Raw genomic sequence first — 26,144 nt, 5'->3', positions numbered from 1 at the left:
TGACACTGTGAGACTTGTTCTGGGGCGCCTGACATGCCGACAAACAATCAGAGTGAAACAAACACAAACACACATATACGCGCACCTCTCCCAACCCTCCTGCTGCTCTAAACCTCCACACGCAACTACAAAAATGCACAACGTAAAAAAAGGCATGCGAAGTATAAGTCATTCGTTTTGGAAAATCCATCTTAATTGAGTTTCGGAACACGTTCTTGACCACCTTAGGATAGAGATTGGTTTTTAGCTAATAAACTTGAAACCTGAGCTAGTCTTAAGCTAGTAGACTATCTTGGATCAGCCACAAATCAGATCCCAGCTAGTTTGTAGAACATGATACAGCTACAGACCAGCTAATAACCATTTTAGACCAGCTAGAAACTAGTTTCCATGTTCTAAAACCCAGATACCAGCTTGAACTAGATTTTCTATCAGGGGTGAGATACCTGGAGTAATCTCAACTTGGAAGAGCAGCCAACTATGCACTTACAGATATGTGCAAAACCCTGACATAAACACACACACACACACTTGTTTTTGAGTATTTTGCCCATGTTGTGATCTTGTGCACGTCTTCATCTCTCACCAAAATACATTTGTCAGCAAAAAAAAATTTATATATTTGGCAGCCCATAAGCAAAGACACACTCTTGTCTTCCTTCTCGCTGATCTATGAATTTAAAGAAAAGTTTTCACTTACTGCTTTGTACGTGCACTGTACTGGTGCCGTTGTCCTTCCCCAGACTATTCTCTGCCATACATGTGTAATTCCCAGAATCCTCCAGCTTTGCACTGCTGATCTGAACTTTGGAAGTTTTCCTTCAAGAAGAAGACAGACAGAAACAGGAGAAAGAGTCAAGGATTCCACTATAAAAATGTAAGAAGGAGAAACTCTCCAGAGAAACCCTCTGTATAAATTAGAGCTCGGTTCAAGTCTTTAAACAGAGACATATGACACTCTGAGAATCCCAGTGAGCTTCCCATTGCTTCCACAAATGGCTCTTTTTGGTGTAGAACATGACCAATGAATCAGTGAAATTAGACAAAAATCTCCTTTACCCTTAGATCATTTCTTAATATCGAAGATCATTTTAAAGGCAATTTACTCACTCCAATATAATTCCATACCTGCATAATTTTCATGGAACTCAAAAAGTAGATATTTTTTGAAGAATCTTCACACAGCTCTTTCTATATGATAACTTATAGTGACTGTCTGTCAAACGCCACAAAAAGACAAAAAATGTACCATAAAGAATCCTTAAAATTATACTCCATATGAATTGGATCACATGTTTCATTCTTTTGAAGTCATATGAAAGCTTTGTGTGAGGACCAAAATATAAGTCACTATTTACTGCAATTCTTCACTAATGCAGGCTTGATTCAAGCTTTGATGCATGTGTTACTTAGAACTGTCTTTCAAAGAGTTGCATGAAAACCTGAGGGAAAAAAATTATTATGTGCCATTATAACATTTTGTAACAACATAAGCTTAAAGGAATAGTCCACCAAAAAATTAATATTTTATCATAATTTACTCACCTTCAAGTTGTTCCAAACCTGTATAAGTTTTTTTTCCTATGTTGAACACAAAAGAAGATATTTTGAAGAGCCAAACAGTTGTTGGTCCCCATTGACTTCCATAGTAGGGAAAGAAATACTGTGGAAGTCATTGGGGACCATCAACTGTGTGATTACCAGCATTCTTCAAAATATCTTCTTTTATGTTCAACATAAGAAAGAAACTCATACAGGTTTGGAACGACATGAGGGTGGGTAAATGATGAGAAAAATTTTAATTTTGGGGTGAACTATCCTTTTAAGTATATATTATATTTTAGAGAATCTTTGGACCCACAGGTTGGTAAACCAGCTTTCCCATCAGATTAGGAAGACCAACTTAAACCGGCTTAATTAATTTTAAACTAATAAAACTGTTTTCAGCAGAGTTTTCATTTTTGGTGACCTATTTCTTTAATCGTGTCATTAACAATATATTAGACATGCATGCTGAAACACTTCACTTTAATTACAAGGGCACAGGCAGTCTTTAGCACACTGCCCATGAGAATAAAGCGTTTGACTTATGTGAAGTTCAAGATCTACACTTAGAACGTCTGATAAACGTCTAGAACTGGAGGTTGGATTCTGCTGGTGTGTGCTAGTGGACGTGCTGACTCACTTGCCGTTCTTGGAAATTTTGATCTCTTTGCTCTTTGATTTCTTCAGTTCAGTGCCATCTTTGTACCACTTGTACTGTGGGGTGGGGTTGCCGGAGGCCTCACACCTCACAATCAGCCTGCTTCCTTCGTCCACCAACACAGGATTTTTCATGCGCTTCAGTGAGGGAGGAGCAGCTGAACAACAGAAAAAAAGAAAGAATATTGTGTTAGAAGTACTTATTTTTAACATCAACATGTAGTAGGGTTGATGCAGTGATGGAGCAGAAAATAAGGGAGGGACGCAGAGAGAGAAAAATCCAGAAAAGTCTTTTAGCTGGCCAGATGATGTCACCAGAGACACTGGCAGTTCTCTCTTCGTTTCAGTCCAAGCGCTGAGCTCTCTCTGCTCTCAGGGATCAATGCAGCACATTTACAGCACTAAAACACCTGCATTTTGTGCTGCTCTTCACTTTTATGAACTCAACCACACATATGGACATGCTAAAATAAGGATTCACATGCAGTATCGGGGGTAACTAACTACACTAGCAGCACTACTAACTTAAAGGTATAGTTCACCCAAAAAATGAAAATACTTTCATCATTTACTTACCCTCCACTTTTTAAAGAATGTTGTTAAACCAAACGGTTGACGGTAGCCATTGACTTCCATAATATCGGGGGAAAAAATACTCAATGGCTAGTAGTCACCTGTTTGGTTATCAAAATTCTTCTCAGAATTTGGATCTGCAAGGAGGAATGGCAGAGGATCCCCAAATCCAGGTGTGAAAAACTTGTTGCATCTTTCCCAAAAAGACTCATGGCTGTATTAGATCAAAAGGGTGCTTCTACTAAATACTGAGCAAAGGGTCTGAATACTTAGGACCATGTGATATTTCAGTTTTTCTTTTTTAATAAATCTGCAAAAATGTCAACAATTATGTGTTTTTTTGTCAATATGGGGTGCTGTGTGTACATTAATGAGGAAAAAAAATTAACGTGAATGATTTTAGCAAATGGCTGCAATATGAAAAAGAGTGAAAAATTTAAGGGGGTCTGAATACTTTCCGTACCCACTGTATATGTCTGATTCATTCAAGTGAATCAGTTTGCACTAAAAGTCTCTCTCACTGCCATAAAGCATTAGAATATCTGATTCATTTTAGTGAATTGGTTCATACTAAGTGGTTCTGTCAAAGTGTTAATATGTCTGATTCAAATCTGATTCAAATGAATCGGTTCAGGCTAAACGGCTCTCTCTCTCTTTGATAGGAAGCATTGGAGTGTTCAGTTCGGTTCATACTAAGCAGTCCTTTCTGTAAAATGTATGATTCATTCAAGGGAATTTCCTCATGCTAAATGGTTATCCCTCTGATATGAAGTGTTGGTAAATTTTATTAATTCTACTGAATCAGTTTGTGCTAAACATCTTTCTCTCCCATGCACGGTATTGGAATGCCTGATTCATTATTCTGAACTGGTTTGTTCAGATCTGTTTTAAAAATGATTCACACAAAAAGCAGAACATTTAGCTGATGTTGTTTTCAACTCATTTTTATAAAGTAGTGTATATTCTAGTTTTTAGTTGTTTATTTGATTGTTCACGCATTGTTTTGTGCTAAAAATATGCTACTGCTCTAATTTAAAAAAACAAAACAATTGGTTATAAATGTAAAAAGATACCTACCCCTTTTGTAGCCTAAGTTAACTACTTTGTTTCAAATCAACAGTATTTGTCTCACTATTCAAGGAAACCCTAGAAATTAGGATTGTTATTATTCATGATTTGGTGCCTTCATCTTATAATTTATTAATTAGCTAAACTTTACTCTAAAGATCAAAATCCATCCTGAGACTTTAATCCCAATCAATCTTCTAGAATGAGATAATGACCTTAAAGGGGTCATAGGATGCTACATGCTACATTTTACAAGTTGTTTGAACTGAAATGTGTGTTGGCAGTGTGTACACACAACCACCCTATAATGATAAAAATCCACCCAGTGTTTTTTTTGTTATCTGGTTAAATGTTTTCCCCTTTCTCAAATCGAGCCGATCTCAGATGCCTGTCTGTATGATGTCACACAGACAGGCCCCTCCCATGATAGTTTGATTGACAGTAGCGTTTCAGCACAGACTGGACTGGTGTCTTACCTTAGACCCACCCTGTGCGCCATTGTTTCACCGTTGGAGCAGATGTAGATAAGAATGACTCCTAACAAGCGATTGAGGTGTTCTGTTGTTGGATGTAATAATGAACATAGCAGTCGTCATTAACTCCCGACATCTGAGCCGCTGAAGACGCAGAGGATTACATTGTTTCTGAAGGGAATGCGCCACCAATCTACATAAACACGTCTATGTTTGCGCAAATCATTCATGATCCTGCCTCATCTACAGAAGAAGTGAGTATAATGTTTTGTAATGAATCTTTGCAAATCGCCTTTCCTAATAATGTGCTAATTAGCAAATTTCACGATGAATGCAGCTAAAGTAAACAGTCCCTCAGAGAGCGGCTCTGAAGAGAGGGGCAGGGTCAGTAGAGCTCATTAACATTTAAAGGAAAATGCTACAAAAACGGCTTGATCTGAAAAGAGCTGTTTTTGACAGGGTAAGAAAGTATTTGATAAATTTTAACCAAACTATGTTACAGACTTTTCATTAAGACCCTAAAGAATCATATCAACTTGTGGAAAATGGGCATCCTATGACCCCTTCAAATAAATTTGTTTTGAAAAAGCATGTCGTCAAAACACCAATGTTCAAGAAGAAAGCAGAGCGGCTTAGCTTGTCTTTAACACATATTTAGAAATTATTATGCAAGAACGGCAATTGATGACTTCATAAATTCTAAAGAGACACTCAATCTCAGACAACAGTCAAAACACCAACAGAATGGAGGACAACAGTGCTGAAAGGAGGTGAAGTTACTGCATGTGGGCCGCCACATGCCCAGACGCTGCCATGCATAGTCACTCAGGAAATGCATTATGGGATTAATGCAGACTCAGACAGCAATCACAAGGCTTCAAAGAGTTGCGGTTCCACATCCGAAGGGCAGAACTGGGCGATGCTTTTTGGCTGTACCCTACTGTCCCGGATGAGAGAAAGGCTCATGCTGCCCCAAGGCTGGGGCAGGATTCTGTGTAGCTCTTTGGGGCTTCCCAAAGTGAATCCATGGAGGCACTTACACTTTTACAATGGCTACCTCTTTATTACTTGTCAACGCACATGATCAATACCCAATTAAAGCCTTAAGCTATTATTGCAAAAGATAGCAAGCATCAAAAAATAAACAGATGAGAATACACAAGCATTAACATCAATTAGAAACAGAGGTTGCTAAAATAACCAACAGTCATCCTAATTTTGGAACAACTGTCCCACTTCCCTGTCCCAGTAAAGGCAGCTGTTTTATCCGAACGTCTGCTTTCATGGCTGAATGATGCAGTCTGTTCTGATGTTGCGTAGCTTGAAGTAACATGACAGTCTCTGGCACAATGTTTGGATTGTACTGTCAGTCGAATAACATCTCAGGTTTCCCATGACAGCCTCTAGTGATGCGCATTCTCTCAGAAAAACCACCAAATGTCCGATGTGGTTCTGCTCCACACCATTTAATGCTCACTGCTGTCGTTACCCCTCGGAGGCCATTAGACTGATGGGATACAGTGCGCCAGCAACACGATTCTTTGTACAAATATTTAAAGACACTGTAATCTCCCTGTATATTTGTGCTGAATGAAACCGTTCTGATTAATCGCCTGAAAACCCCTTGAATTCAATAAGCACAGTTTTCTTTTAATTAAACAGAAAAGTTGAAGATGTTTAATAAAGAAACAAACATCAACACTGACTGAGAAAAAAAGAAAAAGTCACTGGAGTTTGATTTCATGATACTCAACACATGAAAAAAAAACTTTGTTGTCTGAGCCTTTATGAGAAATAAACCAATTTTATCATCTGTCTAGAAGCTGGATGAGTAAGCAAAGGACTTTTTTCTGACCACAATGTAACTTTTACTCACCCTAAACTCAGGGCACCTGCATCATTACTCAGCATGCCTTTGAATTGACTGTGTTGTGCAACACAGCTTATGACGAATTCAAGCAGAGTAAGTGTGTGTTTTGCATTACACACTGCACAACGTCCGTTGCTGCCACTTTATCGAAGAAAGTGCGAGTGATAGATGCATACTTGCGCATAATGCCTAAGTAGGTTGCATTGGGGCCGAATCGGGGGTCGAGAAGGTCGCGGTTAAGCACATGACGTGTATGTGAGGGTTCTGTAGAGAATGACTGACATGAGGCATCTTGTTCTGAGTTGCTTTTGTATATGCAGGGTGATACTTGCCCGTGTTCAGATAAGAAGGGTGGGGTGTCTGATTTGTTCGCTTCATGTTTTCCCAACTGCAAAGTAATACTCATACTCCATGACCATGACAGAGTCATTCTAGAGTATTCAACCTCATAAAGAAGATCGAACAGAAGTATGGGGTTTATTAAACTAGGAGCTGAAAACTGTCAAATCATACTTAAATGGCAAGTCATAACTAATGCCACATGTGCGTGATACATCAAGCATTATCTTGTCTCAATTTGAGGAAGAATAAAGCACTACACAGCCTGAATAATAACCAGCAGAGATGGAAAACCATTATTCTTAGAGTTTACTGCTCATTTAACAGCAATGTGGCTTCTGCTACTGTGGCGGGAATGTTTGTTTGCACTTCCTGAGCATGTAGATTATTTCTCCATGCCCCCCCTAGCGTATTTCATCAGAGCTTTAACACAACTGTCACACTTTTACGAGACGCATGACAAGGTCTCGGTGGCCCTGCCTGTAATTCAGAAATGGTTTGGAAATGCATAACCTGAGGGACAGTGCCAAAGCTCAGTTTAAGCTGGCGAAATCATTCTGTGGTTAGGAGAAAGGGAAGGATTATGGAAAAATGTATAAACCGCACATCTTTGCTATCAAGCCACGGCACAAATCGCAGTTCTTTTGCCTTCCCGCTGTTTCCAAGGAAGCGAGCGTTTATTTTCACTTTCATGTTATGACACATATCTTGTTTGGATACATAGTTTCAGTATTCCAAGAAAATTCCTCACGCAATAGCTGTCAGCGTAAGGTGCAACACTGTGCTGAAGGTTTATGTTTTATACACGGGTGTGTGGCATGTGTGTGTTCTTGATTCAAAAGCAATTCACTGGATTTTTGACAGTCTTAAGCATTATTTTAGCAGTATTTTGATTATACAGCTATGTTTTAGGACATATAGTTCCTGATAAAAAAATTAAGAAAATCAGCACAACATAAATATAACTAGTGTTATACTATATTATTTGATAGTAATTTTAAAATATATATATTGTTGTTGTTATCATTATTGTTATTATTATTAACAATAATAGTAAGTTTAATAAGACGTTTCTTTATTGCAGTTGATTTCAGTTTTGAAAAAAATCAACCCCCTTTCATCCATACTAATTATATGTACGTTTAAAATAATACAATCAAGAGTTTTTCTCTTTCTAAGAGTTCACTTTTGGCAAAGTGAGTGCATGAAATAATATCAAAACAGGTTTGCATATCATTATGAAACAGCTTTTGAAGTGGAGTTGCAACCTCAACTGCAATTGAGCAAGCATGTGCTTGGTATAAAACAGCCACATACAACTTGATTCATCAAGACATATTTCACAACAGAGAAATATGCTTGTGCAATGGAATTTGGCACTTTATTTTTCTTTTCATTTGTCAATGCAAAATTAATCGCCAACATACTGAATAAATATTCTGGGGGAATTCACTAAGAAGGAACTGCAAGCATCGTCTGTTGTTTAAGCACCTGGTTCACTCAAGGAATTATGCAAATATTTTATGCAAATATTCAGTGGTGAGCATATACTGCATGGCACAAGGTCTTTTCCGCTGTGGAGGATGCAGCAAACCACCGCAATTTGGCATACTTTACCGGTATTGTACTGCATTCCTGCACAACTGTGATGCACATATATGAATATGTGCTTTGAAATGCAGACAACACAGTCGTGTCTGTTCTTCGTCATTTGATCAACATTTAATATTCAGCAAAGTAAATTGTAATAATTTTATTTCCCATCAGTAATAGTTTGACATTTATCACACTAAACAAATAGTTTCATGCATTATCATACTAAACAAATAGAGTTTGGTGTATAAGGATCAGTGTTAGGGAACGTTACTTTTAAAAGTAATGAATAACAATATTGCGTTACACCCTAAAAAAGTAACTAATTGCATTACTTAGTTACTTTTTATGGAAAGTAATGCGTTACATTACTTTTGCATTACTTTTTCTCATCTGGGCTGGGCTTGTTTGTTTGTTTTAATATAAAAAGTTATATTTTGAGCAAATGTAAAAGTGCTTTTACACCAAAAGTGAAATGAGTGAAGGGCATAAAAAAGACCTTTCTGATGTTCTGCCATTCTGTATTGCAGTCCAACACTCTTACGTCAGCAATCAAACAGATGTGATGTGAATTCAACAAAAGCAATGTTTAACTAAAGTCATTTTTGCTTATTCGTATTGTTGAATTGGATCATCGAAGGTCAGCAGCAAAGACACTGGTTAATAAATTGGGATTAAATACTTAAAGGATATTTGTGTTATTTAACATTTAATTATTGCGTCATATTCTGAGTTTGCATTTCACTGGTTTTTACTCATTTTGAGAAATAGAGAATATGTTTTGGTGCAAGTGAGATGAGTAAATGCATGTTCACATTTAGTCTAGAGCTACAGTAACCATCATGTTTACACAGCGCATAAAACGCCTCTGCACTTACTCCCGATTTCGCCCAACATCGGGACAGGAGACCTGTCAGTCAATAAATAGGAAAACAAAGTAACTGGTGTTACTTATTTGAAAAATTAACTCTGTGATATTTTCTTGTAAAATAAAAAGAAATGTGTTACTTAAATAGTTACATGAAAAAAAGTAATCTGATTACAAAATTCACGTTACTTGTAATGTGTTACCCCCAAAACTGATTTCACGAGTTCATGTGCCCATATAATCTTAGCATTAGTGGTAAACAGATTTGGCTTGATGTCTGCAATGGAGGGCTCAGAGAGACTATTCTATTCGAGCTCCGCCAATAGACAGAAAGATAAATAAATAAATATGCATAAAAAGGAGGAGATGGGGAGGAGGAGGTATGCCGAAAGAACTAACAATGGAAGAGGTAAGAGGCTGGTTTTATACTTGGATATTAACTGGAAGATTAGATGGGCGTACTCCTCCCGAAATTACGTTAATGACGTATCATCGTAACGTTAATTACGATGATGAGTAATCTATACTAAACCAAATTTACATAAAAAATGCTGTTTCTACTGAAATGTCAATGCAGTTAGTTGATTTTAATACAATGCATTTTAAAGGTTATTGAACAAAATTGTATATGCACTGAAATACCACACAAAAAAGTGACAAGATCATGTACTGAATATGTCCCTCAAATCTGAAAAATTTTGACAGAATGCTTACTTTACAACTCATTTAAGAAGGTGCTCCTTTTGTGCCAAATATGATCCTAAAACACTTTAATATCCTCATCCAAACAGAAACACTTCTGAATGCCAAAAGTGGTACAAAAATAAACAATGCAAAACGTCCTGTCATGGGAATGCCTAACATGTCCAATATATTTCCTCACATGGGGATATACCTTTTGTACAAGTAGCATGTTCCAGCTCTTACCCACACAAACACAAGATTCACACGTATGCATTGTTACAGATAGCAAAGCCTGTTTTTGAGGAACAGTAAATATCCATAGCCTGAGGAGATGCTGTGCTCTCTCTTGCGGCTTGACAAGATGTGTGATTCAACCGTCATAAACAGCCACGGTCAACGTGTTGCCCGTATGTTGCCGATCAGATACAATTCACCACAGTTATAATATCCAAAATAAGAATCATATGTAAATATATGATTCATCACATAAAACCCCTTTTATAGTTTCCTCTTCCTCCTTTAAACACGTAATATAAACAAGATAATTCCAACTTCAAAATTATCACAGAAAATCTGAAGAGACCTGAAGAGAAAATGTGGAACATGTTCAGGTCTCAGCAGTTCCTATCTAGCCACAGTTTTTTAAAAGACTAAATAAAACCAACTGTTATGTAGAGCTCACAATCACAAAACTGAGCAGGATATCTGTGTCGACATATCCAGAAACATTGAACAATTTCCAGATTATTCTTGTGTATAAACTAAAAACGTGGTTTATCACTCAGACACAATGACAGAAAGCCATATGCATGTGTGGTCTTGGCAATCGGTTTCGTTGCGCGTATGCCAAATTTAGCCGCATGTTAGCACAATCAATCACTTCAAAAATATGTATATAGTTTGAAATCCTTTTGGTTGTTTTTTTAAATAGATCACAGTGTAAAACATGTAATTTCTCAGAATTATCTACTGCGTATTCTGTGATTCAGTAAGCACTTTGTTAAGTCACTCATGATTCCCGCTTTTCTTTCATGTCATTTCAAAATCAGAACTGAGCTAAATCAGGACCCGGTTAAATTTAGCAAGAAGGTGTAGTGTAAACTAAACCGGAGTAACACAACTACACACAGGGTTAACACAAATGTCTTCTCTCTCAAGAGGCACTGTATAAAACTTCTGGGCACTTTTTTTTTATTCACAGCTGCGCTTTGTTTCCATAGACACAGCACAGGTGATTAACATCGCTCTAAGAAACTGTTCTTCTGTACCACATCACACACACTTTGACGTATATCTGTGACCACAGGCAGGCGAGAAAACCACAGTCTATACAGTGTTATGTCTTACACAAGTACAAGCACACTATGTTAAATTACACCTGTGTTAGTATTGTGAGGTCAAGCGTGTTACACGACAGAAACTGGGACCACATAAAAGCTGTACACAATACTCTATCTTTCAGAGTCCCCCTGAAATCAAGCCTCGGGGAACACAGGGTATGGAACACCACCCTCAACATGCAACTTAAATAAAGACATTTTACACAAAACAAATCTTTGAGGCATATGCCATCTGGAAGGGGTATGATGCTCCCTGGAACAGGGGAAAGATGGGAGTCTTCTATGAGAAGGGTGAACATCCCATCATAAACTAGCGCAATGGGGTATGTGACCAGGCAAAAAGGGATTTGCCTCTTTCCCGCTGTGTCTCCCTCCTTGACCTCAAAAAGTCATGACTTGCAGCAGTGTAGAGCAAAAGAGAAGGAATTTGTGCTCTTCAGCCCTCATTCAAGAAAATCTAAGCCATGACGTTTGAAAGGTTTCACAGCAACAACCATCTCCCTGAAGTGCAATCCAGTGGAGAAACATTGTGGCAGCCACTTGCAGAAGAGTAGAGACCTAACACCGGCACAGAAATATGAGCAAGTCCTTTAAAGGTACTTGAGGAACGAGAGCCTTTGGGAGGCAGCCCACAATTTGGCCGAATCTCAGCAACAATGCAGCTCATTAGGCGACAATATGCAGAAATCAGGTGAGTGGCATAGGTGAGATTGCTGGGAAAAGCCATTACCGCTTGTGACATAAGAAACTGGAATAGGAGTTTATCAAGGACTTTAGGTAGCACGCCAAACTGGATGGGGATCTGGCTTGCACGCAAAACACACATTAATGCAACAATTGTGTACCTACGCCACAAAGGCTAGATATGCTGCTACACGTTGACTGCTTTAGGAGGTCCATCTGTGTGACAAACATATGCAGCAAGCTTTGACAAGACAGGGAAAGAGATTTTTTCACATGTTTCACACCCCAAAACCCCCTCCTGCCACAGGCACACACACCTTGCGTATGTTTTCTATTTACCTTCTGTGGGATCTTTGCTCTCCTTGCGTCCTTTCTTTCCTCCTCTTTTTTTCCCATTCCGTTCCCTCTTCTTACCCTCTGACATTGTGTCAGTACCAAAACAAGAGTGAAAAATGTAAATCCACAATGGAAAGAAAATACAAGTAGTCCTATGTGGAGTGTGACTGGCGCACTTGAGACTCTGAACTTGTCAGAGCGTTTGGGCTCCTATATACACTCACTCTCTCACATCACAGAGGAAACACCTACTTGCAGCATGGTGAGAGAGACAGAAAATAGAGAAGCGAAGACAGTGGAAAAGAGAGAGAGGGAGAGAGAAGGGGAGGGGAAGAAAGGGAGGGAGCAAAGGGAGGCATTTCCCATTGCTGTCAAGCAATTAACTATTCCCTGTCTGGATCTTTCAGATCTTTCAGTGTCTTCCAGGCCCTGGAGCTGATGCTTGGAGACAACACAGTGCTCAGGCCTTCCTGTCTCTTTCCACCTCTCTCTCACAGTCTCAGGGCAGCAGAAGCCTCAGCTGATCTGTAAAGCTGACCCCTGGCAGATCTCTCCCCCACACACTGCTCTAGCACTATTGGAGACAAAAACCATTCACTCAGTCAAAAGCATTCAGTGACACAGCCACAAAAAGGTCAAAATACCATAATGCCAAAATGTTTGATTTTGGAAAGTTATGCATGTGCGACATGATACAGAACAATCTTTAAAATTACTTTTATACTCCCCAATGTCCCCCTCTGCCTCTCCTGCTCTCTTTCTCTGTTCCCTCTTTGCTCCCAGTTTCCCATCCTCTACTGTAAACGAGTCACAACACGTTCCTGATAGTGTCGTCAGGAATCCCAGCAGTGAGCACGCAATCACAGACTAGGAACCTAGTGAGAGCACAGAAAACATAATGCCACAAAGCTACACCTCCAATGACTGTGCAGCAGGTACAAGAGAGAGGGATAAAGAAAGAAAGAAAGAAAACAGACAGAAACAAAAAAGAAAGAAAGAAAACAGACAGAAACAAAATAAAGACAAGAAAGAAAAAAAAGAAAAAAAGAGAAAGAAAGAAAGAAATCAGAATCAGAATGAGCTTTATTGCCAGGTATGTTTACACATACGAGGAATTTGTTTTCGTGACAGAAGCTTCCACAGTGTAACAGAATGACAGTGACAGAACAAAAAACACAGATAATAAAAATAAAAATAGTAAAAAAGTAAATAAGGAATAAAAATATATAAATTGACAATTGTGTGTGCAGGTATATTACAATAGACAGTTTTTTTTGTATGTACAGGTACTGTATATTATGTGCAAATTTGAGGTGTAGGCTGAGTATGAGTGTTAGATAAATAAGTGTATGAGTGAATAAATAGTGTGTGTTCCATGGTTATTGTCAAGTGTTCGTGAGATGGATGGCCTGAGGGAAGAAACTGTTCCTGTGTCTGGTCGTTCTGGTGCTCAGTGCTCTGTAGCGTCGACCAGATGGCAACAGTTCAAAGAGGGAGTGTGCTGGATGTGAGGGGTCCAGAGTGATTCTGCCAGCCCTTTTGCTCACTCTGGATAAGTACAGTTCTTGGAGAGAAGGAAGGGTTGTACCAATGATTCGCTCAGCAGTCCGGACTACCCTCTGTAGTCTTCTGAGGTCAGATTTGGTAGCTGAGCTGAACCAGACAGTTATTGAAGTGCAGAGGACAGATTCAGAAAGGGAAAGAAAGAAAGAAAGAAAGAAAGAAAGAAAGAAAGAAAGAAAACAGACAGAAACAAAAAAGAAAGACAGGAAAGAAAGAAAGAAAGAAAACAGACAGAAACAAATAAGAGAAAAAAGAAACAAAGAAAGAAACAAAAAAGAAAAAAGAAAGACAGGAAGGAAGGAAGGTAAAAGATATAATGGGTGGAAGGATGAAAAAGAAGCAACCATAGCTAGAAGACAAACAGGATGGAAAAGGAATGAAGGAGGGAAGGAGGAAAGAAGGTTAGGAAAAAAGAAAGACAGGAAGGAAAGAATGAATGAACAAAAAAAGAAGGAAGATAGGAAAGATAATAAGAAAGAAAGAAAGAAACATAAGATGTTATGATGGGAATAAATCTGGACTAAATCTAGCAGCCCCACACGGACAGTTTTTAAGGGTCCATTTAAAAGCTTGGGGCACTGGTTGGCAGGAATCCAATCACATGATTCTTGAGATGAAAATATCAGAGGCCATCATAAATAAAACACAGTGTCAGCATCACTCTACTTCCATCCCCCCCCCCCCCAAAAAATGACTAGGAAGGAATAGGAGTTAAACTGGAAAAACAGTTCAACTGCCATTTATATGACACCAGCATTGGAATGAAAGATGGTAGAAGAACATGGCTGAACTCTACAATGTGTAGCAAACAAGCTACACATACAGTACAATTAATTTCACGGCCTCTTATCCCTTATGACTAACGCTGATAAGTCTCCTATGAATTATGAGCTTTGTAGCATACAAGTTATGTCCTGTCAGGGCCCATATGGAATTCAATTTTGAAATAACAAACAATGATGATACACTTAAAGAATTAATATTTTAGAAGACTGTCACATGTTTCACTTCAATCAAAGGGTGAGCGCTAAGCCCAGATAACATTAATGCTGGCGGAAACGGTGTTACGGGTTCAAATCCGTATGATTGAATGTTGTATTATTGTGCCTCCAAGCAAGGCACCAAAGCTCAGATAAGAGCCGTGAGATACAGTATCAAAAGTGTCTTCATAAGGGTTTCCTCCAAACAACCTTGTATCACCATTTTCATCTAGCAAGATGCACAAAGACCAAAATCTGTCTGACATGATGTCATTCTGTAAACAAACCTCTATTCATAATAATGCAACAACGTACCCTCCTGTCATCCAAAAAAAAAAAAAAAAACTCATGGAACCAGCACCTTGATCCCAAAAATAGAGGCATTTCATAATTCCGTCTCCACCACAGAGTACAAAGTAACATTTCATCAATACAAGGTAGACGGTTGGGGGTTATGCCAGAACCCAAGCAGGATTGGAAGAAACGTTAGAAAGATGGTGACAAGATTGAAAGCATGATGGAGGAAGTGGAAGATTACGTGCCGTATGTGGTGAGTCACAAAACGTGCTGTGGTATCGAGACCTCGCCACGGGGCTTCTCATGACTCTAACCTCCTTGGAGCCATGTCATCATTTACCTGGTGGGAGTGTGTGTGTGTGTGTGTGTGTGTGTGTGTGTGTGTGTGTCCAAGGGGGCGGGAACTGGCATGTCTCAACACATGCAGTGTAGCCTCCACTTTAGAGAAGATCAAAGTGCCACATTGTAGGCATAAACAGTGTGTGTGTGTGCATGTGTGGAAGTGCTTCCCTCTCGACAGCTCTTTGCGGTGAGTGAATCTGTCAACGGTAATGACACTGAGCGGGATTTGTGGGTCACCCTCCCCTCGTTGCCAGGCATGATGGGACTTGTTACCCAACCTGCGCTCTCCTCTCTGGCACCTATGCGTGTATACATACACATGCAGAACTGTGAGATCTGCAGGTATCCGAATACAGTTGCTGTTCATTCAGAGGGGAACTCCCTTAAAAGATTATTTCCTCCATGAAATGCAGTAAGGCTCCTGTGTTAGATTTGCCCTACCATACTGCAGAAGTGAATGCATTACATTTACTGCACAGGTATTGAGCGTTTCTGGTGGGCGGGGCTGACATCACGGGATACAATACCACCAGTGCTATGTTGCAATATGCTGTTACAAGGAGTTGCGGAACAAAAGGAGAAGAAAGAGAAAACATTGGGTGTATCAGCGTCTTGTTTTGCTTTATTTTTGCTGTGTACCATCCACCTGGCAAGAAGCACGAAGCCCTCCAGCTCAAGGTGAAATTAAAGACTGTGGTGTGACATGGACGAGTTGCTCGACGTAATGACAGCCATTCAAACAAAAACAATAGATATAGGAGACAATACTCAAAAATGGGGCACTGTCGTGCTTTCCCACTTCTATTCGGTCTTTAGGTCTCTTCCCATCATTTTCCCTCTCCTGGCTCTGAAGTGTTCCTCTTTTCATCCATGACATACTGTAGCATCTGCTGTTTCTCAACATCGGTTGCCCCCAGGCGTTCGCTGCTCTGATCGGGTGGGTGGGGATGCCTGACATTAAGAGTAAATAAAGAGAATGTGAAGCCACCCCTTTAAAAGTCCTGGATTGGACTCTCCTGGATCTCTCCCACTCCTGTACCCTCACCAGGCCCCATCTATGCAATTTGCTGCACCCCCTCTTAACTTCCTTAAAGATCACAGCAGATAAGTGTAGCCAGCCTCCCCCTCTACCAGCCACCCGCTGTACCTGCACTCCATCACACATATACACCGCCCCGAGACACTGCTGGCATTTCACGAGATCGGTGAGTTTATCTTTGGAGACCTAATGGTTTTAAACACCCATCTGGTTGTTTAGATCTGCATGTTTCTCCTAGGGCATGGTGTGTGTGTGTGGGGAGATGGTGGATCTGAGTGGGAGGTAAGGGGATGCAGATCCCTGCGCTTAAATCTTGCCTGTTGACTTGACTGAGAGGTGAAGCAAGGGCAGCCGTGAGGTGTAGAGGCACTGCAGAGGCAAGGATAAACTGAAGAAAACAGATGCATTGTCAATTTCGACAAGCTGCTCAAATGGCCAACAGTTGCGTTTGGTGGTGCCTCAATGGGTAGAACTGTTGGGATCATCATCAGTGAGGATGTGCTGATTCTAAATGAGACCTGGGTACAAAATCATTGGATGCAGATGTGAACAATCAGGCCCATGCCTGTCCCCCACCTTAAATTTTGAAGACAGCTTGAACTAGTCTGTAGGTAGACCATCTGTGAACGATCAGGGTGCCCAGGCCCGGTGCCTGGGAGCAGGGCATGTTTCTAATGCGGAGCTCCTTAAGGGTCGGAAAAGGGTCAAATCTTAATCTCTTTGAAGGTATATCTCTGAAAAAAAATCACACACATCCGTAATGATAAAGGAAGGATCTGTGGTTCCAGGTGCCCTGGAGACCTAATGGTTTTAAACACCCATCTGGTTGTTTAGATCTGCATGTTTCTCCTAGGGCATGGTGTGTGTGTGTGGGGAGATGGTGGATCTGAGTGGGAGGTAAGGGGATGCAGATCCCTGCGCTTAAATCTCGCCTGTTGACTTGACTGAGAGGTGAAGCAAGGGCAGCCGTGAGGTGTAGAGGCACTGCAGAGGCAAGGATAAACTGAAGAAAACAGATGCATTGTCAATTTCGACAAGCTGCTCAAATGGCCAACAGTTGCGTTTGGTGGTGCCTCAATGGGTAGAACTGTTGGGATCATCATCAGTGAGGATGTGCTGATTCTAAATGAGACCTGGGTACAAAATCATTGGATGCAGATGTGAACAATCAGGCCCATGCCTGTCCCCCACCTTAAATTTTGAAGACAGCTTGAACTAGTCTGTAGGTAGACCATCTGTGAACGATCAGGGTGCCCAGGCCCGGTGCCTGGGAGCAGGGCATGTTTCTAATGCGGAGCTCCTTAAGGGTCGGAAAAGGGTCAAATCTTAATCTCTTAATCTGAAAAAAATCACACACATCCGTAATGATAAAGGAAGGATCTGTGGTTCCAGGTGCCCTCATCTGCGCAAAGGCAGAGTGTGGGGTCCGAGACATCCGCCCCATCAGACGGATGTCTCGAGGCGCTCACAAAAGCTTGACCAATCAAAGTCAGCAGGACCCTGTTGTACCACTGCAGTGGTCAAATTTTGGGCAGATGAGCCATTGAACTTCTAACCGAACTGCCATGTGTGTTGTAGTAAACAACCATCTGTGTTTGTGACCACAAACAATAAGACGTGTGAATGAAAAGGCAGAGTGAGCGTGAGCGATTGCATGCATTGCGTGCAACAGAGACCGAGGAAGAAATTGTTCACAGGCAACCTGCATATGCTTGACTACGATCGGGATAAGTGTGTAAGCATAAAGAACCTTGCCCCCGTGTGCATGCGTGTACGTTCAGGTGGTTAATGGTGAGATGGTGTGAATTCAGTCCTGCACTGTTTCTGCTGTGCACAGCTATCACCATGGAAACCATTCAGAACAAGGCAGGAGATAGAGACAGAGAGAGAGAGAGACACGTTGCACCACATGAAAACAGAGACGTCCATGAGGTAGACTCTGCTCAATCCGCAGGGAAACACTGCAGAGAGAAATAGGCGGCAACGAGAGAGCATGCTTCACAGGCAGAGTGACATTCTAACTGCACACTCACTTTCTAAGCTGCCAGGTTGTACCATCATGCAGCTGTCAATCACAGACCTGCCACAGTTTAGCCCCACCCCTACTGTATACCCTGCCTTCTACACACTGCAACGGCCAATCAATTCAGCCAGTGTTTGAATGATTTATGAATGAAAGGATGGCAGAAACGCGGGTTGAGATGCGTCCCCATCACAGCGTATCCATGATGAGTGCTCAAGTTATCGAAGATTCATCTCACCAGGAAAGGACAGGACATATAGTAACACACATAGCAACACGGCAGCCAATAGGGTACAATTTAGCCCCGGCAAGTGCTGCTAGATGCCTTTTCGCAGCTTTCGCTAACTGAGGTGCATCGGATCACAGAAGCATTCACATGTCTGCTAAGAGCTATGACAGAACAAACAAGCACAGGTAAAGCCAAATGGAATGAAGTAAAATACAAGACAACCAGTTGCACATCTTGTGTTAAGGTTTACTTGCCTAATCCAAGATCCTCACAGATGGATGTCATAATACTATGGCTCATCCCGTTTATACCATCAAGGATGATCGCAATCATAATCCTCAGTATAGACCTTAAGCAGGGTATTTTCTATATTTAATTCGATGCAATTGAAAACAATACTGCGGGTGAGAGATGTACAGTCTGATTTTTTTTTTTTTAGTTAATTGGAATTTTTAAATAAAAGATAGATTTTCAATGTTGCATTGGCTTAACAATCAACTTCAAGGTATATTCCTATCTCTCTTTGCTTGTTTACATTTGTGCATAAATGGCAAACTGTAAGAAAGAAAATCATAAATATCTTTAATATCTTCTGTCTCCTACACAATCACTACATCAAGTGGAGAGCATAAGTCCCCTGCTTTTCGGAAAAGACCCTGGTAATCTAACATGCTTCTACTCTAGAGTTTTTATTGAAGATTTCAAGGGAATAGTTTGCCCCCAAAAAATAATAGTTATGTTCAGTGTTTTTATTTATTCTTTCACTGAATGGACAAAATCATTTAAAACATTATTTTGAGTTCCACAAAAGCAAGAAAATCCTCCAGGTTTGAAAAGTGGGTCAGTAAATTATGACACAATTGTCTTTTGGGGGTCATTTTTGACAGTTCTGTTTCATATTTGAAATATACCTTGAACAATGTCTCAAACTATGCTCGGATTTGCCAAGAGTGCATTCAAACAAAATTATCTGAGCTATATCTACAGTATGATAATACATGAACTTTTCTAGGTCTGTACTACATATATTTCTCTTTCTTCTATATACCCTATTGTTATTTCTAGCGTTCCAGCCACATATGATCTCAGCAATCTCATTAATCAGCAATAAGCCAGCTAGAATGACTACGTATTGCTTTCTTATGAAATTGAAAACAATACTGCGGGTGAGAGATGTACAGTCTGATTTTTTTTTTTTTAGTTAATTGGAATTTTTAAATAAAAGATAGATTTTCAATGTTGCATTGGCTTAACAATCAACTTCAAGGTATATTCCTATCTCTCTTTGCTTGTTTACATTTGTGCATAAATGGCAAACTGTAAGAAAGAAAATCATAAATATCTTTAATATCTTCTGTCTCCTACACAATCACTACATCAAGTGGAGAGCATAAGTCCCCTGCTTTTCGGAAAAGACCCTGGTAATCTAACATGCTTCTACTCTAGAGTTTTTATTGAAGATTTCAAGGGAATAGTTTGCCCCCAAAAAATAATAGTTATGTTCAGTGTTTTTATTTATTCTTTCACTGAATGGACAAAATCATTTAAAACATTATTTTGAGTTCCACAAAAGCAAGAAAATCCTCCAGGTTTGAAAAGTGGGTCAGTAAATTATGACACAATTGTCTTTTGGGGGTCATTTTTGACAGTTCTGTTTCATATTTGAAATATACCTTGAACAATGTCTCAAACTATGCTCGGATTTGCCAAGAGTGCATTCAAACAAAATTATCTGAGCTATATATACAGTATGATAATACATTAACTTTTCTAGGTCTGTACTACATATATTTCTCTTTCTTCTATATACCCTATTGTTATTTCTAGCGTTCCAGCCACATATGATCTCAGCAATCTCATTAATCAGCAATAAGCCAGCTAGAATGACTATGTATTGCTTTCTTATGATGTCATAAGTACGGCAACTTCAGCTGAAGTGTAATAACCCAACGACATCCACCAAACAGCCTTTTGTGCAGATCATCGTGTCCTATTTTGTCAGCGACGATCAAACAGGACTGACTCTACAAGGATGAAAGGGCAACGTTCTGAAAGGTAAACACACAAACCTCTGCCTCCACAAAACAGCGGCATTATGTGGTAGGCTTTAGTCTCCACCCCGTTATTTAAGTCTGCCATTCAACAAGTGGCACTCAGATATACCGCAGTCTCCGGATCATGCATTAAAGTCTCACCCGAATGTGCGACAGATTGTTTTTGAGATAGTGTCAGGGAGAGATCTACTCCGTCCATGTTTTTGCTCTCTTTCTCTCTCTCGGTTTCAGTAGAACAGACAAACACACTCCCACACACTCTCACGCAGTTTAACAAACAAGCGCCCACATTGCCGTTGCAGCGTTAACACAAACACATACGCATGCTGTTCAGCATTCAGAAACGGGCCAACGCACAACCAGCCAAACACCAGTCAATTGAAACAAATGTATATATGCCCTTTCGGCAGAACGCAAACACGCACGCACGCACGCACGCATGCTCTTTTTTGGCCTCATCTGGTCTAGTTTGTAAAAAAGGCAACTGGCGTAGTGACATTTGGAAGAAATGGAGGCTCATGGGAAAGGGTCCAGTTCTTATCAATACCCCTCCGCACACAAAGACACACACGTCCGCTCCCAGCTACGCATTCTTCAAATCAAATCAAATTCCTTGCGTGCTCTCAGCTCATCCTTTATCTGGAGAATGTACTTGGAGCAGAGCACAAACATGTCACAGTGAGGAAGCCAAAAGGCCCTATGCTCACCAAAAAAACACATGCCCCCCCCCCAAACACACCACACACACACCAGTCATTTGCATTTCTGTTTTCGCTTCTACGAGAAGAGCTGCGTCTTATCACAGGCCCGGCTTATCTCTCAATTTCTCTTCCAGTGTAGCAGGGCCTTCCTGAAAAATACAGAGTTGTGCTAGCGGCGAGTGTCCTCTGGAGTCGATGGCTCTGCTGGTCGAAAACCAATGGCTTGAGTTTTTCTTTCAGAGGGGCCTCAGATAATTTGAGGGGAGAGCTGGTGCGAGATCAAGTGTGTGGCCCCCGGGTACGAGTCGCAGGATGGCCCCTTCATGCTCCAGCTCCTTTGTTGGGGAAGGGGGGGGGTACAGGAAACCTGGAGCACAACTGGGCCGTCTCAGTGTGACAGGCAGACGGCCCGGTCACAGATACAAACCCTGCTGTTCCAACGACAGCAGAAGTCTCATTTGGACTCAGTCACCATCTTGAACTGGCTATTCTTTGTGGTCTGGGCAGAATAAGTAAATAAAAATAAATAAATAAAAATGAATTGAATTGGAAATAAATGACGTACAACATACCGAGCCCTGGATAAAAGCTGATGCCCAGGCAAAACTGAGCTGCAGCCTAGAAAAGATGAAAAAGCATAATTCATGGAAATATGACAGTCTGCGAGGGAAGGTTTGGGAATGCTGGGCCAAAAGAGGTTGTGTGCAGAGCAGTTTTGTTTGCGGGATATGGAGCATTCAGTCCTAACGCTCCCTGACCTTGAACCATGCGGGGGAGAGGATTTGCATTCCACAGCATCCAAGGAATAAAAAAAATAGCAAAATATGGACACACATACATGTTGAATTCACAAAGAGCAAATTACAGGGCCACTACTGTGTTTAAATGATTTTGCACACCAAGTTTTTTCTGCAAGGGCCTACATTTTTTTTTGTTTACTCACTCTCCACTCAATGCAATAAATAAATAAATAAATAAAATAAGTTACTTCATTTAACTTAAGTTTAAATTTTAAAAGTTTAAAATAAATTTATCTTGTTTAAGGATGTTTAGATATTTGTACTGGAATACGAGACAAAATTACTGATTAAGAAAATGATTTTTGCTGTGCTAACTATCTTTCAACAACAGAATGAGAGAAGCCAGACGGAACGCGCGTGTGTTTTCCTGGGGAGATAGACACGCTCCTGAACTCCAGAGTCTGGGCCACTCAACATGACATCAACAGCATGGCCAGAGATTAATATAAGACAGGAATGAAAGCAAGACTTACGGTAAGCTGCATCTCTGCTGACACTCTGAACATGTACAACCTTTGCCCAGATACTCAGCTCAAGCCAGTGCTCAAGATCTACAACTGGAGGTAAATCAATACAGAGGCAATATCTCAATCGAAGTCTGTTTCAATCACTGAAATGTTTTCTCTTCTTTTTTTTCACCTCAGATAAATCTAGCATTGAGTTAGAGAGAGAAACAGCTTTCCAAGCATCAATAATACCAGAGAGCATCTTGAAACAAGGAGAGAAGGCAATCATCCTGCATGCATCTACTTTCTTGCTGGCAACCTATCCGATGACAACTTGTTCTGGAAACAGGTCCAGCCAACCGCATCGAGTTCACCTCTTCACCGCCGAAAATTTAAATCAGTATATTAATATTCAGATTCACATATGAATTTATTATGATTTTACAGTAAAAATAATTGTAGCAAGTTAGCAACTCGTATTTTGTTTTGAATTCTATTAACCATTGGGTTTACCATGCAAAAAGAGCTGGGAAGATTTCTTACAAATTGTAATCCGTTACTGATTCCAAATTACATGACAAAAATTGTTGTCAGTAACGTAATCCATTACATTACACATTTTAGGTAATGTAATCAGACTACTTCTAGATTACTTTTAGATTACTTTTGACCTAACTCGTTTATCACATTGATTTAAATAGAATAATCTTGTACCATTATGATGTAAAAATACAAAGTGCAAGAAAATATATTCAATGCATTGTAATTAACATGAAGTGTATTAAACATTATATTACATCAAGGTTTCCCAAACTGGGGTTCATAAAGGAACATCAGGGGGTTTGTGAGCTTAATGAAAAGCTAACAATTAATTAAATCATAAATCATGTAAAATTTAAATAATTTTTAATACAACAATCAAATTAAAACACTTACTAAAATGTTTTTATATTTTATGTTTACCTATGTCTACACTATGACCATTAACCAATCCCAGAGAACTGTGAACACGCAAATGTGATACTTAATTATTAAAATATTTATTTTAAAATCTCAGGTGTCCTTGATTATGATTTCACTTTTTTAACTTTAGTTAATGTGTAATGTTCCTGTTTGAGCATAAACAACATCTGGAAAGTTCAATGCAAAGGGAGATATTTTCTTTTACAAACAGCTGATAGGGACTACAATAAGCTTTTTCCTTGGTTTAGCTAACCAATCTGAGCCCATTGCGTATTTCTGAGGAAGGGGCTTCATAGAATCAGGAAGTCAACAGAGAATGGAAACAGTGGTAAAATATATGAAAAATATTTATATATTTTTTTGAAAACGAAACATGAACATGTGTTACAGTGCCCCCATAAGCACAATCAAGCCTTCGGAAACAGTTGGTTGACCACCCCTTTAAAGTAAATACATTAGGTAAAAGAGGTTCAGATGACAAAAAGTTTGCGAATGTCTGCATTACATATAAAAGGTGTCCTTGATTATGATTTCACTTTTTTAACTTTAGTTAATGTGTAATGTTCCTGTTTGAGCATAAACAACATCTGGAAAGTTCAATGCAAAGGGAGATATTTTCTTTTACAAACAGCTGATAGGGACTACAATAAGCTTTTTCCTTGGTTTGTGATATCACAAACCCTAAAATTTCATAAACTGTCCCTGGGAGCACACAATCACAACACACTGTGCCAGCTAACCAATCTGAGCCCATTGCGTATTTCTGAGGAAGGGGCTTCATAGAATCAGGAAGTCAACAGAGAATGGAAACAGTGGTAAAATATATGAAAAATATATATATTTTTTTTTGAAAACGAAGCATGAACATGTGTTACAGTGCCCCCATAAGCACAATCAAGCCTTCGGAAACAGTTGGTTGACCACCCCTTTAAAGTAAATACATTAGGTAAAAGAGGTTCAGATGACAAAAAGTTTGCGAATGTCTGCATTACATATAAATAATGAGTTTGAAAGACAAAGGTCTTTCAGTAATACATAATAATAGACAGTTAAATAACCTACTGATTGAGAATTCAATTAAAATGAATGTGTTCATCAGTAATTGATGCAATATTGAAACACTTCTTAAACCTGAAATTATTTTTGTAAATCCAATTGTCAAATGCAGTGTAGCACCTGACTAATGACTGATCTCTGTGTGAATGTCCACAAAACTGGACTTTCTGAGTGTATATAAGTGGCAGGCTATTTTAGAAAGGAAAATTTCAAAGATGATAAAGAGGAATTAGGGAGAATCAATAAATTACAAATAATTTATTGCTATAGTGCGAATAATATGTAATCATGTAATCTATAAAAAGGTAACTGTAGTCTGATTATGAGTATTTTAAAATGTAATTTACTCTAATTACAAGCACTTAATATTTGGAATCTGATTACGTAATCTAGATTACATGTAATCAGTAGGGGTGTAATGGTTCACAAAATTCACGGTTCGGTTCGATATGACACAGTGGTGTCACGGTTCGGTTCGGTACGTTCGGTACAGGGGTAATTGGTTACGTCACAGTGTTGGAAATATTTCTGTTTTAAACCATGAAGGCGAGCCAATGGATATCACACACAAGCAACGTGCAAAGGTTGCGCAAGAGTTATGCCGGTGAATTTCTTAATCTCAGTCCATTCACTATGCAGAAAGTGAAAGTAAAAATGGAATGACGGAGTAATGATGGAGCTTTCGGCATCTGATGCGCATATTCTCTCTCAGAGACGATGAGAGACGAATCTACTTCAACATATGCTGATAACGGTATATAGCTAACTGTTTTCATTTATTCCCTTAGTATTTCTCTTGTGGCCCATACATAGTGGAAAAAAATGAGAAGAAACGTATTTCATGTTAAACGGGTTGTTTTTGAAAGTCGGTGCTTGAAATATAGGCTAAGATTTTTACTTAATTGATTTTTATTAATGACTGCAGTGTTAATATTTTAATTAAAGGCCTATAATTCATTGTATAATAGACCTGTTTTAAAAGACATTTTTTTAAAACGTTTTAACAGAGTAAATAGCCTAATCTTTTGTTATCTTCGCAGCGCGTCAGTTATGTGGTAATTTTGCGGGGCAAATTAATTGCAATTTTAATATAATAAAAGTAACTTCTTAATAATAATAGGCCTAATAAAAATAAGAATGTAACAGGCCTACATTAATTGGAAATGCCAAATTCTCTTAATATTGGCAAACATTGATGTTTTTGACAATATCTCTGGCTATTGTCGATACGAGATCATCGTCTTTCGACGTACTCCAGCTAGGGATGGAACGATTACCGGTTTCACGATAAATCACGATAAAATGCCCTGACGGTTAGTATTACCATTTAAAATTTAATTATCATCAAAACCGTGTTTGATTATCGCGCTTTTGAAAACTCGCGGTAAATCCTGTCCAGCCAGCATCAGTCTGACGCAGAAGCAGCATGCAATGTTGTTGTTTTTTTTGCACAAGACGAAATGGCAGAAGGCAGTGACAGCGCTCGGGAGATTTTTCAGCCATCTAAGAGGACCAAATCTGTGGTCTGGTCGTATTTTGGCTTTTACAAGAGTCCTGAAGGCAATTTAAACGAGGACGGTCACCCTGTCTGCCGATCTTGCAAGAAGAAAGTCGCTGCAAA

The 26,144-nt window shown here is 39.5% G+C and overlaps 1 protein-coding gene across 8 annotated transcripts in view; it reads right to left on the bottom strand.

The window, feature by feature from the left end:
• Positions 1–26,144, bottom strand: part of LOC107560662 (pro-neuregulin-2, membrane-bound isoform-like) — a 100,337-nt gene that overhangs the window by 49,743 nt on the left and 24,450 nt on the right. For 7 of the 8 annotated variants that reach the window (XM_016244897.1, XM_016244902.1, XM_016244900.1 and 4 more), the window contains exons 2-3: positions 2,186–2,360; positions 701–819 (exon numbers count right to left, since the gene is read on the bottom strand). In XM_016244897.1, coding sequence (XP_016100383.1) covers positions 701–819; positions 2,186–2,360 — 294 coding nt within the window. Of the gene's footprint in view, positions 1–700; positions 820–2,185; positions 2,361–12,033; positions 12,283–26,144 lie in introns of those variants that run through there. The other variant, XM_016244904.1, reaches the window with a different exon arrangement.

This window comes from Sinocyclocheilus grahami, unplaced genomic scaffold, assembly GCF_001515645.1.
Source record: "Sinocyclocheilus grahami isolate Dianchi unplaced genomic scaffold, SAMN03320097.WGS_v1.1 scaffold738.1, whole genome shotgun sequence".
Lineage (NCBI taxonomy): Eukaryota > Metazoa > Chordata > Actinopteri > Cypriniformes > Cyprinidae > Sinocyclocheilus > Sinocyclocheilus grahami.
The sequence above is the reverse complement of the archived record's forward strand: the minus strand, read 5'-3'. Positions and strand labels throughout refer to the sequence as shown.